The 15,857-nt window shown below is 38.8% G+C and overlaps 1 protein-coding gene across 1 annotated transcript; it reads left to right on the top strand.

Moving 5' to 3' along the window:
* Positions 1–1,857: 1,857 nt before the first annotated feature.
* LOC104084603 (classical arabinogalactan protein 25-like) lies at positions 1,858–2,244 on the top strand. The gene has a single exon (XM_009588502.4). It carries the CDS (start codon positions 1,858–1,860, stop codon positions 2,242–2,244), a length of 387 nt encoding a protein of 128 aa, XP_009586797.1.
* Positions 2,245–15,857: the final 13,613 nt, after the last annotated feature.

Below are 15,857 nucleotides of genomic sequence, written 5' to 3'. Positions count from 1 at the left end.
CACCACCCGACCCATTTTAAAATTTAATTTTTTAAAGCATATATTTTGTAAAAACTGATTTTTTTTTTTGTAAAAACTGAAAACAAAAGGAATTAGCAAAATATATATTTTTAAAGTCTTTTCAGTTTTTTTAAAGTATTTTTTTTGTAAAAACAGAAAAAAAATATTTTTTTTAAAATACTTTAAAAACTGAAAAATATATATTCTGTAAAAACTGAAAAAAAGAAATTTGCAAAATATATATTTTTAAGTCTTTTCAGTTTTTTTAAAGTATTTATTTTTGTAAAAACTGAAAAAAAATATTTTTTTTAAAAACTAAAAAAAAAAGAATCTCCTAAAGCAGTGAACTACATATGCATTAGTTTTTAAAAAATAAAAATATTTTGCAATTTTTTTTTTCCAGTTTTTACAAAAAAAATACTTTAAAAAAATGAAAAAACTGAAATATATATATATTTTGCAAATTTCTTTTTTTTTTTCCAGTTTTTACAGAATATATATTTTTCAGTTTTTAAAGTATTTTTTTAAAAAATATTTTTTTTCCGTTTTCACAAAAATAATACTTTAAAAAAACTGAAAAGACTTAAAAAATATATATTTTGCAATTTTTTTTTTTTTTTTTCAGTTTTTACAAAATATATGCTTTAAAAAAATTGAATTTTAAAACGGGTCGGGTGGTGAGTTTTTTAAAACGGATCGGGTAAAAAAAAAGAAATGAGTCGTTTTCATCTGGTACTGACACGTGGCACTCCATCCAAAATTAGGGTATATTTGTTCCAAAGTATGACGGGAAGAGTATATATAGCGCAATAGTATAACGAAGGATATTTTTAGAGCATTTTTGAAAGTACATGGGTATATTTGGCCCTTACCGATTAATTTATCCCTTGATTTTGTCATTTTCCGTATTGTAACCATATAGTAAAAGATAATTAGTTTTAAAACTTCAGCTAAAAAATAAAACTGTTCCAAGATATGATAAATAATGCAAAAGTCTTCAAAAGTAACAAATTTCTATTGAACTTTCATGTTTGTACCATTCCCTAGGTAATTTGATTGCCTTTTTTTTGGGTCTTAAGGTTGGGGGGGGGGGGGGGAGGCGTCAGCATTCCACACTTTTTGCCACCAATCACTCAGGCCTTCCCCCTTATTTTAAATATATTAATATCATTTTCCATTCGTAATATTTATCTTTTAAGGAATTTTTACGTCTTTTATAGTCTTAATCATAAGAATATATGTTTAAATTATTATTTTTATCTTTTAAACGTTTCACTAAAGTACGTAATACTTTACCTACTAGAGCAGTAAGAACGAATTTAAAAAGAAAGTACAATATTTCAAACTGAATGTTTTCTTTTTATAAAATATCAACTATTTGAAACAAATTTATCAACTATTTGAAACTAATATTTTGCGAGTTCATGTACTTGAGACAGCAGAACTCCAACAGTGATTTGCAACTAGGGCAATAGAAAAGCAATAGAGCTCACTGCCCAATAATTAACTTTGAGAGGATCCCAGATCAAAACCTATATAAAAGACCCTTTAGATAAAAGCATGTAATAATTTAAACAAAGTACTTAAAAACAATAAAATATCATAATCACCTAGAGAATTTTTGTCTACTTCCTAACATGCCAACCTGTACACATAAATCATACCACTCACTGCATTCATATAAATTGTCAAACCTTTTGGTTACCTTTAATCATAGCCCCCCTTAACCCTACTTTCTCAAATCTTTCTCCAAGAAAGAAAGAAAGAGAGATAAAAAAGGCTATGTGATATTGATTTCTTCATCATTAGTAAGAGAAAAGAAATTGAATTAAATTGAATTGAATTCAAGTTGTGAGAATGGGCAGCAGCTTTTGCTTTGTTGTTGTAGCAACAATATTTATTATGGCAAGATTAATATCAGCAACCCCAGTAGAGTTTCTTGCAAATCCACCAGTGGAAGTGGCATCTCCATTTTCAGAGATATCTCCAGATATTGCACCTCTTTTGCCTTCTCCTGGTGGGGTTGTACCTCCTGCTTCTTCTGTTTCTTCTGTGCCAACTATTCCTTCAAATCCTAGCAAAAATCCAGATGATGAAATGTTCCCTATTGGCCCTGATAATGCTGCTCTTGCACCTTCTGCTTTTTCTCCTGTTTCTTCTTCTGTTTGTCTTTCTCTAACAGTTTATCTGCACATTGCAGTGTTTGTAGTAGTTGGCTTATTTGTTAACACTATAAGAGTTTGAATTTTGTATAAGTTGCTTCAATATGATAGAATAAGTTCATTTATATGTTCTTGATTCCTAATCCTATTGTATTTAGTTTTGATTACTGTTGGAATGCATAGTGATAGTAATTCTTACTGTAAGACTACTTCTTTTTAGTGTTTTATTTAATTATAAAGGCTGAGTTAAGATAGTGTAAAAGAAATTAAAAAGGTGCATCTTTTTGTTAAGTAAATATTATAAGCTGGCGATGAGTGAGCTGAGGAGTGAAGATGGAGGAGGCAGTGCACATGGAGGGGCCAAATACTTTTGGTGTTCCAACTCTTTTAGCATGTGATGCCAATCAGTTATATTTTGGACTTTTGTATCAATGGGTGCACACTATGCCCAAAATTATATAGCTGTGTTTTTTGGTTCCCACTCAATGTTTTTTATGTGGTTCGATTAATCCACTTCGAGGTAAAACACTCCCTAGTAAACAAATTTCCATACATAGGTTCGAACTCAAGATCCAAAATTATATAATTAAACTATTGTAACATGACCTCCCTGCTCCTCCCTCCCCTGCGACACCCCAAAAACATTAGACTATACTGTTTTTTTCCCTACTCCATTTGCTCCGGAGTTACTTGTTTGGTCAGTATGATTTAGATGTGTATTGTTTGGTATGGCGGGGCTCTGTCCCAACCTTTATGACAACTATGTATTCTTAGAGGCTTATAGATAGATGTCATGTACGTAAATGATTGTATGGCCTCGTCGGCCTATGTTCAGTGTACGAATGATCGTTTTGATCTTATAGGTCAGTATGTCATATGTATAAGTTTATTCCCTTATACTTTACTCCGGTTTATTTACCTATGATGGAATGATACAAAAGATACATTATGTTGGTACTCGGTTGAGTAAGGTAACGGGTGCCCGTCGCAGACCATTGGTTTGGGTCGTGACACCTTCCACGACCTTCTATCCGCTCGTAGGGCAAAACCCGACCCCTCGAAGTCTGTCTATCTGTATCAATATCATCTTTCATTTTTTACCTATTCTTTTTCCATCCTTTGGTCGAAGATGGAAAGCCCATCTGATCGTCTTCGATCCTTATTTTCGACTCGTACCGGTTGTGGTCATCCGCCCAAGTCGTTGCTTGGAACTCGAGCAGACTTTCTTTCAACTTCCAGGAAGCGTCTGAACTTCTCGAATTTAAACCTTTGGTGAACGCTTCAGTCGCCCATTCATCCAGGACCGCTGGTAGTAACATCTCTTTCCTTCTGGAATCGGGTAATGAACTCTCGTAATAACTCGAATTCTTCCTACACAATCCTGAATATGTCGGCCTTTCGGGCCTGTACCTTTCTGGCACTGGCATGAGCCTTGATAAAAGAATCTGCGAGCATCTCAAAAGAATCTATTGAATGCTCGGGCAACAATGAATACCACGTTAAAGATCCCCTCACGAAAGTCTCACCAAATTTCTTTATCAACACAGATTCAATTTCGTGAGGAGCCAAATCATTTCCTTTCACTGTTGTTGTGTAGGTGGTAATATGCTCTTGTGGATCTGAAGTTTCATTATACTTTGGCACTTCAGGCATTTTGAACCGCTTCGGGATTAATTCCGGGGCCGCACTCGACTTGTACGTTAATTGAATACACTTCTTCGAATTCAGGCCTTTCAATACTGGTGTCGCGACCGGGATTTGATCCATGTGGGCGTTTACTTCCTTCATGAATTGTAAAAGTACTTCCTCCTTGAAAGGGTCATTATTGTTGTTGAGGCCGGATCTGCTCCCCCCGACCCCGTCGGAGCCAATTTCGCCCCTGGGAGTGTTTTTGTTGACTCTTCGCGTCGTTTGGTTTGCGGGAACCTTGGAAGGAATTGGATCTCGCCTGTTCGCATTATTCGAAGAACCTGATATCGCCTGCTTTAGTTTCGTCATAACCTGATCCTGATGCGTGATATGTCCTAGAATGATTGCTTGTTGCTCTTGTAGGACCCTCACTGCATCCGCTACATGCTCCTCATTAGCATCATCAAAAGTTGCCTCTCGAACCTGTCGAGGGTACCGCCCGTCATGTACTAGTGTGGCGTCGTTCCCCTCATTGCGAGTGTCACTGACTGAATCCTCAAAATGAGGTTATTCCCCTTGAATTTCAGGGTTGCGTGTGCCGTTAACAGTGTTATCTGCCATTTTTGTAATTTTTTGCTAAGGCAAAGTAATCAAAGCACATTAGTAAAAAAAAGGCAAGGATCAATTTAATCACACGGTTGTCTAGGCCCCACAGTGGGCGCCAAACTATTTACCCGTAAAATGGTACAGTTGAATTTGTTCGTGATTTTCAGACAAGTGAATTAATTTGATCCAATGAGTAATGAAATATAAAATACTTAGCCTTAGAATATCGATGGAACGGCAAAGCTAACGAGTCCAGGAACAGGGTTTCCCGGCACAACATTGATCAGATCAAAATCGAGAGAATAAAATTATATTAAAATACTGTATAGAATGTCGTGTAAGTTAACTAGAAAAATCCGCCCCTACAATGATAACTGAGCTCCCTATTTATAGCTATGTCTAGGGAAGAAAGTCCTAAGATCATGCCCTTCTTTAATGTTAATTATGAGGGCCATTGATGGAGATGTAATGTTGGACATAAATGCTAAATTCCTTATAACGGATCATCATCCTTAATCTGCAAAATATTCTGTATTAAATGTTATCGGGCAGCTCCATTTATGATTGTTATTCCTTCTGGTGACAAGCGGAACAATTGTGTTTGGTGGTCATCCCCATCTTGTGTTACGTGTGTCCTTCCTTTGAGCGGGCATATGTCATGTCATATTTTCCCCTATACAAATGTCACAACCCAAAATCCACGATAGGTCGTTATGGCACCTAACGCCGCCTTCAGGCAAGCCAATAGTGATTGATCAATTCAATTTCTCATTTTATTACTTTGAAATCATAATTTCCATTACTTAGACAATATAAAATGGAATATGTAGGGGTAAAATGTTAATAACTACATGATCTACAATAACAAAAAACAGTAGGAACCCCCAAAACCCGGTGTCACAAGTGCATGAGCATCAACTAGAAAATATAATAAAATAAAACATTTGTCTAGAATATAAATTAGATAGGAAAATATAAATAACTACGCAGATATCGCACCATGCACCACATAAGTCGATTTCCCATGATAACATCCCCTGACCACAATAGCTGCAATTTCATAAATCCGATGCCCACCACACACCTCATAACACATATAAGTCATGTCTCAACTCTCGCAATACTGCCACGATGAAAGAGACGTGTAAAAGCTAATAACCGCTTGCCGAATCAACAAATCATGGAGTCTGCCCTCCTGACAAGGACCCTTACCTCATTCTGAACTGAATAACAACATTTGCTCTTTAATATACCCTTCATAACTTCGACCGCACTGATCCCAGGCCCAACAAACTTGTCTCACCCAGTACAAGCTGCTCAGGCAATAATCCATCTCAAACACTGCCAAAAATCTCATATGACGCCAACAATGCGCCAGCAAGCTACAAATTCGAATGCACAACATAAGGAAAAACGAACTCTGGAAAAGGAACTATCCAGCCCGCGTAATAAGTAAGACGATCGAACAGACGCTATGAACCCTTCTCAGAGAATGAGAAACAAAATACGTAGGAATAGATATAGGGAACCGTACTCAACATATCACTGTTGCGACGTGCAACCCGATCCAAACATGATACCATTGCGGCATGAAACCCGATCCAGATAATGTACCCGTGGCAACCTGCCACCGATCCACTCATAACAATAAATAAGGACATTCCCATCAAGCCATAATGCTTCTACCTACGGAATATCAAATATCAGCTACAAGCACGCCAAGTGAAAAAAAATACAACTCTAGGGAGAAGGATAGCGCAATACGCCACAAAACCCAAGCATGACTAAGGTGCGATAAATGACCTGCATCTCGAGAGCCATCCTGCTCATATGACACCACAAGATACACGAAACCTCAACAAATGTGCGAATAATCAAGCTATCTCAATCCGGCACAACCCTCATAGTTCACAACCAAAGGAATAGAGAGCCTTCCAGGCATAAACTCTCACATTAACGATAGTACCAAAATCTCCGTACTTGGTTTCGATCTTTAACAATCAAGTGGCTAGAATGCCACACTCATACAATTTCCCCGTGGTGTACGCTCCCACGACTTTTCGCCCAGGTAGCCAAGTCCGCACGTCTGTACCACTAACTATACAAATTCTGTAAAGGGGATCAAGAATCCGCAAATCAATACATAATTCTCCTTCCACAAAACACCATTCCCAGGCGATACTAGGATAATGTCAGCTTACTCTGAATATCAAATTCTTCCCGGCTCATCTGAGCTTATGACATTCTTGTCAACACCGAACTGCAACCTTGGTCCTCACCTTTCAAATTCCCATGCCGCTCACTGCACCTATCATCCCGCTATGCGAGAATACATGAATTCATCATAACCCCTAAACTACCAGTAATAATACTTCATTGGCTAGAAACCTTTCACTTAGCTCATTTTTGAAGAGCCCATGCAACATGCAACTAAATTTCCAAACCGTAGAAAATACAACCTCAAGCCGTGATCTGAACCGCCATGACTCTTCCGGAATCCATTTACACAACAAGGCCATTTGAATCAAATACCTCCTAAATCAATCAAGTTATGGTGGTTGTCAAGACTGTACGTATAACCACAACCACATGTATGACTTCACACGCCGAAGGAACTGATTGTTGCCACAATCATGCATACCCAACCATTACTAATCGACCCAACTTCTTTCAATTTACCCTTGACCTGACTAAAAAATATAATAGCTCCATTCACAACATAATGAACTCAATCTGCACTCATCTCGATGACCCGAACTGCGAGACCACATCATCTCAATACCCATGAATCATCTCATACCTCCTTACGCGCACAATAGCATCTTCAATTGGTACACCCATTCTGCAAGACCTTCCATGAATCCGAAGTTATCTCTTTCCTTCCTCTAATACTGCACCGCATACCCAATTATACATAGAACATTCCAAGTCCCATTCATAATCCACTGTGAAAAGTCGATCCTTAACCACACAACAGGACCGTAATCCTTACACACTGCACTTTAATTCTTGAAACCACTAGGACCGTTGTTGAGAGTCACCCACTCTAACCTGATCCCGAATATCACCAAGCTTCAATGCTCTGCTAGCACATGAACACACTCTCAAAGAAGCAACCAGCTGAATATTTTCCTTGTACATTACATCCATAAGACGCATAAACTCGGAGACTTCCCAAATCCAGCACCTCAATCGATAAGGCGAAGTATAGCACACATTCATCGGGTTCCTTGTTCGACGTACTCCTGGCATTTCCTTTTTCTTGGTCATAAATAATCCACCAATACCTCAATAACCAGAAACCGCACAAGCAGACACCCACACGATCCAATCGTAGACGGTGGGCTCCCCCACTTAGCTTTAAGCTACCACCACATAATATGGAGCCCACAACGATTCCTCCTTCTCAATTACCATGATCTCGAACCGTTACCCGCCAAATTTCTCGAAGTCTTTTGTTAAGCTTTTCATGAACATCCTGAATCATCGATCACAATCACATATTCGACCTCTTACCGGGTAGCAAGTAGTATTCCTCGCAGAAGCTTTATCAACATCCCGCAATCGCTAACCTACTCACATGAGATAACCCACATGTGGGATTCTTTACCGACATATTTCAATGACGCTGCACTGGGTACATTTACCATGTAATCAGTAAATTCTCCTAAGCCCGTATTCGCCCACCAGCTGTATAAGTCTTCTCCTTCCCCATTGACATCAACTGAAAGTTCAACAATACCTTCCAAACTCAAGTCATATTGCATCTGAAACGAAAATCAAATCTTCACACCCCTCTTCATTTCAAGCAAACTCCTTTCTTCCATATCTAATCTTTCTTCGTACAATAACCATCATTCCAAATAAAATCCGTAGACCAAATCACCTTCCATCATGATTCCCAAACCGTTCTACACTTTCTCAAGTCACGCTGCTATCCTACCACATAATCCATATGCTAATCTGTCACTCGTACTTTGGTTAAACCATCTCCTTTAAGAAACGTCTCAACCTCTGCTTTTCATACTTGACCTTCTAGTATTTCAACCACCGTGAAACACTTCCCGCCATGTCCTTCCTCATACTTCGCTGCCCAAATGTTGCCTCAAGTCAATCCATACCCGTAGAACCCGAACTAATGAATTGCTACCAACTCTAAACCTCCTAGAAGATCATCTTCCTCGAGCCATCAACATTAGAAATACCAATTCGATTCTGAACTACTGAACACCGCTATCTCTGACAACCGCCCCTCAGGCACCATTTCACAACACCCTGCCCCGAAGGCAAAATCAAAGAAGATCATACCATTGGCGAACCTTAATGCATTCAGACAAGGACGACAACACTGCATCATAATGAAAATTCCACCACGCTCGAAAATACCAAGTCTCGTTACTCCATCAACCAAAACCTGAACATCCATAGTTTGATTGTCTTTCCTCCGCTGGAATTAAATGTTGAACCCCTTAATCATGCACTGAGAAATCCTCTCTCCAAGTCATTCACTGCCTCAACACATAAACAAGCACCTTACTATTACACAAACACTGTGCGATAACAATGCATGAACATCATAGCAATTCGTGCAAAGTCTCGAAACCATAGAAAATACAAATACTAAGCTGGAACAAAAGAACATCCTTCCGCAAGGTGACGATAATAGCCTGCCCGAACACGCAGGGAAAATATCCTGCACAATGTCTGCAGTACCACTACAACTCCTCAATGCCCAATTGATAACAAATGCTTCACGTCGCATAGGATTGAATAGGAAGGAAATAATTGCAAAAGACTCAATGGAATCAAACCATACGATGAGGAAATTAATAAGGAAAGTGTTCCTAACAGCCATGTAGCCTCTCGAAGATAAGTACAGAAGTCTTTGTACCGATACGCAAGACTCTACTATACTTGCTCATGACTTGTGAGACCTAACTTAACCTAACACTGTGATACCAAGTTGTCACAACCCAAAATCCATGATAGGTCGTGATGGCGCCTAACATCGCCGCCAGGTAAGCCAATAGTGATTGATCAATTCAATTACTCATTTTATTACTTTGAAATCATAATTTCCATTACTTAAATAGTATACAATGGAATATACAGGGGTAAAATGTTAATAACTACATGATCTGCAATAACAAACAATAGTAGAAACCCCCAAAACCTAGTGTCACAAGTGCATGAGCATTAACTAGGAAATATAATAAAATACAACATTTGTCTAGAATATAAATTAGATAGGAAAATATAAATAACTCTGATGGAGACTCTGTAGGCTGTGGAGCGTAACATGTAATGCAACTCATGGTAAAATCCCCGCAATAGCCGCGCCTCGGCGCCCAAAAGACCACCAGACATATATGTGCCTGCACAAAAAGTGCAGCAAGTGTAGCACGAGTACGTAAATCAACACGTACCCAGTAAGTATATAGCCTAACCCTAGAGAAGTAGTGACGAGGGGTCGACATCAACACTTACTAGTGGTCCAATAAGACAGATACAGTAGAAGTAAACAGGTGTGAGTCAGAGTAAATAAGCGAAATAACAAGTATAATACGTGGCACAATCCTCATCTCAGCAATAACTCAAACTCTTAGCTAGTAGTTACCTCCTCAATCGGAGTATATATATTATGGACCTTACCAAATAGTTCTTCACAGTTCAATCAGGAAAAGCTCACAGATATGCTGGCTTCTTGCCAATTATTATGCACGATTTCATAAGAGTATTTTATAAAAATGCTGAGGCATACAGCCCGATCCATCATAACCTTGCGGAACCATAGATACATCTATTTTATTGCGGAGGTGAACGGCCCGCTCCCATGATAGTGTGGTACATAATCCTGCAGAGGTGTACGACCCTATCCATCATAATATGTGCACTACCGAGGGTCGAACGACACGAACCATTTATGTATCTATCCCGCCGAGGCGAACAGCCCGATGCCATTAGAATAAGAAGTTTTGACGGGTCCTTGATCCCACTCACGAATAGACGTGTGAGTTATAAATTTTAAGGGAAACGTTTCAATGAGAATGCATAAAGCGAGAGAAATTCGTAAGAGGAGTATAATTATTTCGCGGCTAATCATGAAGCCCGTCGAATCTCTACAATAGCAAGTATATCACTCTACACAAGTCTAGTCTCAAGTCGCAACGTAAAATAAAGGAATTTAATAGTCAAAAGACAACTCAAATAGTACAGTTACAGCATGGCGGGAACCTAAATCTACCCGAACAGAATATGAATCTAGATACATACGGATTCCCATCACTGTGTGCGTACGTAGCCCACGCAACAAGTAGCACATAACAAACACATCACCTAGGGATAGTTTCCCCCTTACAGACTTAGAGAAGAGACTTACCTCGCTCCGAAGTTCCAAAACCGGCTCCAACGCCTCTCAAACACCTCAAATTGATGCCCGTCTCTTCAAAACTAGCCAAACAAATGAGAAAATCCATAAATATATACTCTATTACCCATAGTTAATCAATTAATAACAATCCCCGACTCCACTCGAAAAGTCGATAAAATCAACCCTCGGGCCCACGAGCCTGAATTCCGAAAATTTTTGATGATAAAATTTACCCATAACACCACGAACTAAAATATATAAGTTATTCCAAATTCCATGTCAAATTTAGTGTCCAAAATCCAAAAATACCAAATTCTACATTTTCTACCAAAAATTCCAAATTTCTACTAATTTTCATGTTTAAATCCATATACACACCATGTATTTAACTTGTAATAGGTGGGAATCACTTACCTTATGTTTCTTGATGAAAATCTCCCATTGAAGTTCTCCAAAATCGCCCCAACCAAGTAAAAAGGAAAGAAAATGGGCCAAATCCCGTTCTTAAAAGAACACACAGCCCAGCGACCTCTCGCACATGCGGCCACTTGATCGCTTCTGCGGTTTCGCAGGTGCGGCCATAATACCGCTTCTACGGTCACCCTTTATCCCCCCTACCTTCGCATTTGCGAACAAGACTCCACTTTTGCGGAGTCACACCTGCGACCATGAATCCGCTTCTGCGGTCCCGCAGGTGCGGCACAAACCTCAGACATGCGCCTCCAACCTGCCTCACTCCCTACCGCTTCTATAACCAGTGGGCCGCTTTTGCGGTCACGCAGATGCGGGAAAATCTTCACACTTGCGGCCACTGCCAGTCCCTTGCCATTTTTCTTCTACGAGCTCGAGCTCGACCTCGCTTCTGCGATGTCGCTTCTGCGACCAAGACATCGCCGAAGCGATCACACCAGCTGCTGCCCAGCTTCAGCATTTCTTAAGTCCAAAAATCAATCTGTTAATCACCCGGAATCCACCTGAGGCCCTCGGGACCTTAACCAAATATACCAACACGTACCAAAATTCAATACGAACTTAGTCAAAGCCTTAAACTACATCAAACAATATCAAAATCATGGATCGCGCCTCGAATCAAGCTTATAAATTACCAAATTTCTAAATTCTATATTGTGTGCAGAAACGTATCAATCAATCCAGAATGACTTTAAACTTCGCACACGAGTCACAAATGACATAACAAAGCTATTCCAAGGCTCAAAACCCCAAACGGACATCCATAACATCAAAATCCACTTCAAACCAAACTTATGAAATTCTTAAATCTTTAAAATACCAACCTTCCATAATAAGCGCCGAAATGCTCCCGGGTGATCTGATACTTAACCCAAATATACGCCCAAGTCGAAAATTATCATACGAACCTATTGGAACCTTCAAATCTCGATTCTGAGATCGTTTACTCAAAAGTCAAATCTTAGCCAATTCCTCCAACTTAAAACTTCCGAAATTAGAATTTTCTTTCCAAAGCAATCTCGAAGTTCCCGAAATTAAATTCCGACCTTACGTACAAGTCATAATACCTTAAGTGAAGCTACTCAAGGTCTCAAACTGCCGAACGACGTGCTAGAGCTCAAAACGACCGGTCGGGTCGTTACAGCAGAATTGGTTATTGGTGTTTTGCCACAAGCTAATACTTGTTCGTGTATGGGAATGCTCCATTCGTGGCCTCTTATCCCGGGTGTTCTGATATTCTTTTCACTGTTTCGCGTTCTACATAACAGCTTCCAGCTTGGAAGCGATAAGGTCAGTCTCTCTTCCCTTTCGATCTTAAGTGGTCCAACATGCTACGTGGTTCAACGCATGCCTATTTGAATCTGAATCTGAATGTATTGCGAGTTATAAGATTCGAGAGTTAGTCTGATTTGGTGTCGCAACGTATGGTTGATCCTTGATTATTTTGAATACTTTATTGAATTAGAAACTGTGATAAGTCCTTAAAATGTTGCGTTCAGTTTATAATGAGGTCTTCAAAGGCATGTTTTTGGTTTAAATAATTTAATACACTGCTCAATAGTGAATTTGTGAGCCTGTGTTTATTAGTCAAGATTAGTATTTGCTTGTTTTCTACCCGAATATGTTCAAAGATTCATATAGATTCCATATCCTTAGGTTAACAATGTCTGCCTTTATTTTTAAAATCAATAGTGAAGCTATGTCGTTCTGTTTGTCTTCCTATGAATAATGAGTACTCTGATATTGAATGATCATATTTTCGAGATGTAACTTAGACCTAACAACCTTTAGGATTAATAAAACTTTTAGTTACTAAGAGATGTCGCTGGATATAATCTTTTCGAATGACAGAGGCTTGACTTTGGGTATGTAGGCCAAAGTTTGAGGGAGAGAGATGCATAGGAATAGCCTGGGAGATATATGAGCCCGAAGCTCTTCTGTTACTTATTTTATCTCATGTTGAATTCATTTGGCATGTAATTTTTTTTTTTAATAATGATTTGGGGCTGCTGGGTGGAAATTTCATGTGCTCAGTGATAGTTCTTTACTTGTCTCCTTTAGATTTGTTTTAGTTATTTGCCTGAAGCATGTTTAAGTTGGTAGTTACCTAGACTTTGCATATAAGTAACAGAACAACAACAATTTATTTTTATTTTTTGTGAATAAGGTTTGTTCTAACTTTTTTAGTAGCGTTTTGGCATATTCAAATGCACTAGGTTTTTATGGATTCTTTTTTACTCAAGTTTTAATATAGAGTTTAAACCCATTTTGGATCTTGACTTGGAAAAAATATGTCACAATCATCTTTGGATTATTTTTTTGTAAAGTATTTTACCATTTACTATATGTATTTTACTCAAATATCAAATACTCAACACTTAGTTTGATATATGAAACTGAATGCTTTCTAAGCCTTAAGTTAGTATTTTCTTTTAGCTGCATCATGACTTTGATCCGCCTTAGCTATCCTTTATTTTACATCATTAAACCATCGTCAGTTGTTTAGGAGGATCATTTATCACTTCTCTAATTACTTAATTAATTCAGAAGCATGAGCCTTTGCTTGCCTTATGTGTTACTTGTTTAAGTCCCAATGTGCTCCATCATATGTGACGCTAATAAGAATAGAAATAGAAACTTAAGATTTTTTTTATGTCTAGAACCATCCCTTTAAATAGTGTCCAACGCCTCATGGACTATAGGAATGGGACGGGTAGTCCTACCAAGACACGATTTAGAATCAACAAGTGCGCTTTAGGTAATAACTTAAAGATAGTAATGAAAGTAGCGGACAAGATATACAAATTGCCTGAATAGCCATTGCACTTTTGGCTATAAAAGTCTTAGGAGACTTTGCACGGGAGTTGATCCATTTGGCTTAAAAACTTAGGTACCCTTTATGTAATTAAATAGTCGTCCATTATATAATATTGTTACAATCCTCACATGTCCTTTAATTCTTTCTACGACTAGATTTAAGTAATTATTTGCCTATAATTTACAAACTTGACCACTTAGAATTAATTACTAATTTATTAACCTACAACTTAGTTTAACTCAATTTTACCACATAGTTTAAAATTCGGCCGGGAACCATATTTGTGGACCTCATAGAGTGCCTAACACCTTCTCTTCGAGGTAATTTGAACCCTTACCCGATCTTTGGTAGAGCAGGCTAGTTAAAAGTCGAGTTGTTTGCAAATAGGTGCCTTAACGCACTTTAAAATCGTTAGGTGGCGACTCTTCTCTTTTAATACCCATTTAAAAGAGTTGTCACATGTCGAAACCCAATTTCGCGAGAAAATGACTTTCGACGGGCATGATAGGTGCAGTGAGCGCCATGAAAATTGGAAGTTAAGGATCAAGATTGCGGTTCGGTATTGGCAAGGATGTCACGAGCTCGGATGAGCAGGGAAGAATTCAGATGTTTAGAATGAGCTGGCATTTTCTTTACTGTCACCTGAGAATGGGGTGCTATGGAAGAGGCATTGTGTATCGATTTTCGGATTCTTGATTTTCATTATAGAAGTTGTACAGTTTGAGGTGTGGATGTGTAGACTTTGCTACCTAGTGCGGAAGGTCATGGGAGTATAACCCACGGGAAGATGGTACAAGTGCCACATATTAGTCACTTGATTGTTAAGGATTGAAACCAAGTCTGGAGATTCTAGTATTGTCGCTAACGTGAGAGTTTATGCATGAACCACACTCTATTCGATTGGTTGTGAACTGTGGAAGTTTGTTCCGGATTGGACGGCTGCTCGTGTGTGTCATGAATAGGGCCATTGTGGATCCTTGAAAGGTTATTGGTCCAATATGGTATGATCACAATCGGTTTGAGGTTCGTTGGTAGGTCTAATGTGAATGGGTGCTCTATGTTAGGTCGGATGTGTTCATTCGTCATAGCATTGCTTACGAAGGAGTCATCAGGCATTGGATATTATTGTCGTCGTCAGCTATTCCATGTATTACTCTATTGTGCCATGTGGGTTGTGAGACGGATTGATTATTCGCACATTTGTTGAGGTCCTGTGTAGCTTATGGTATTATATGAGCAGGATGGCTCTCGAGATGCAGGTCATTTACCGCACCTTAGTTGTGCTTGTGTTTCATAGCGTATGACGCTATCCGTCTCCCCAGGGTTGTATTTTTGCACTTGGCGTGCTTGTGATCGATATTCGGTATTTCCTAGGTATAAGCATTTTGGCTTGATGGGTATTTTCTTATTTATTGTTATGTATGGATCGGGTGGCACGCCGTCATGGGTATGTTATTTGGATCAGGTTGCACGCCACAACGGTATCATGTATGGATTGGTTTGCACGCTACAATAGTGAGATGGTGAGTACGGTTCCCTATATCCATTCTTGTGTATTTTGATTCTCATTCTCTGGGAAGGGTTCGTAGCGTCCGTTCGACCATTTTATTCGTTACGCGGGCTGGGTAATTCGTTCTTCCTTATGTGTCATATTCAAGTTGTAGCTTGTTAGCACATTGATGGCGTCATATGAGATTTTTGGCAGTGTTTGAGATGGCTTATTGCCCTAGCAGCTTGTACTGGGTGAGACGAGGTTATTGGACCTGGGATCAGTGCGATCGGAGTTATGTAGGGTATATTA

Source organism: Nicotiana tomentosiformis, chromosome 4, assembly GCF_000390325.3.
Source record: "Nicotiana tomentosiformis chromosome 4, ASM39032v3, whole genome shotgun sequence".
NCBI classification, from domain to species: Eukaryota; Viridiplantae; Streptophyta; class Magnoliopsida; order Solanales; family Solanaceae; genus Nicotiana; species Nicotiana tomentosiformis.
Note: the sequence above shows the minus strand (reverse complement) of the source record. Positions and strands in the feature narration are given on the sequence as shown.

Bases quoted from the DNA above. Each gene is read 5' to 3' on its own strand.
- LOC104084603 (XM_009588502.4), top strand. From the start codon at position 1,858: ATGGGCAGCAGCTTTTGCTTTGTTGTTGTAGCAACAATATTTATTATG.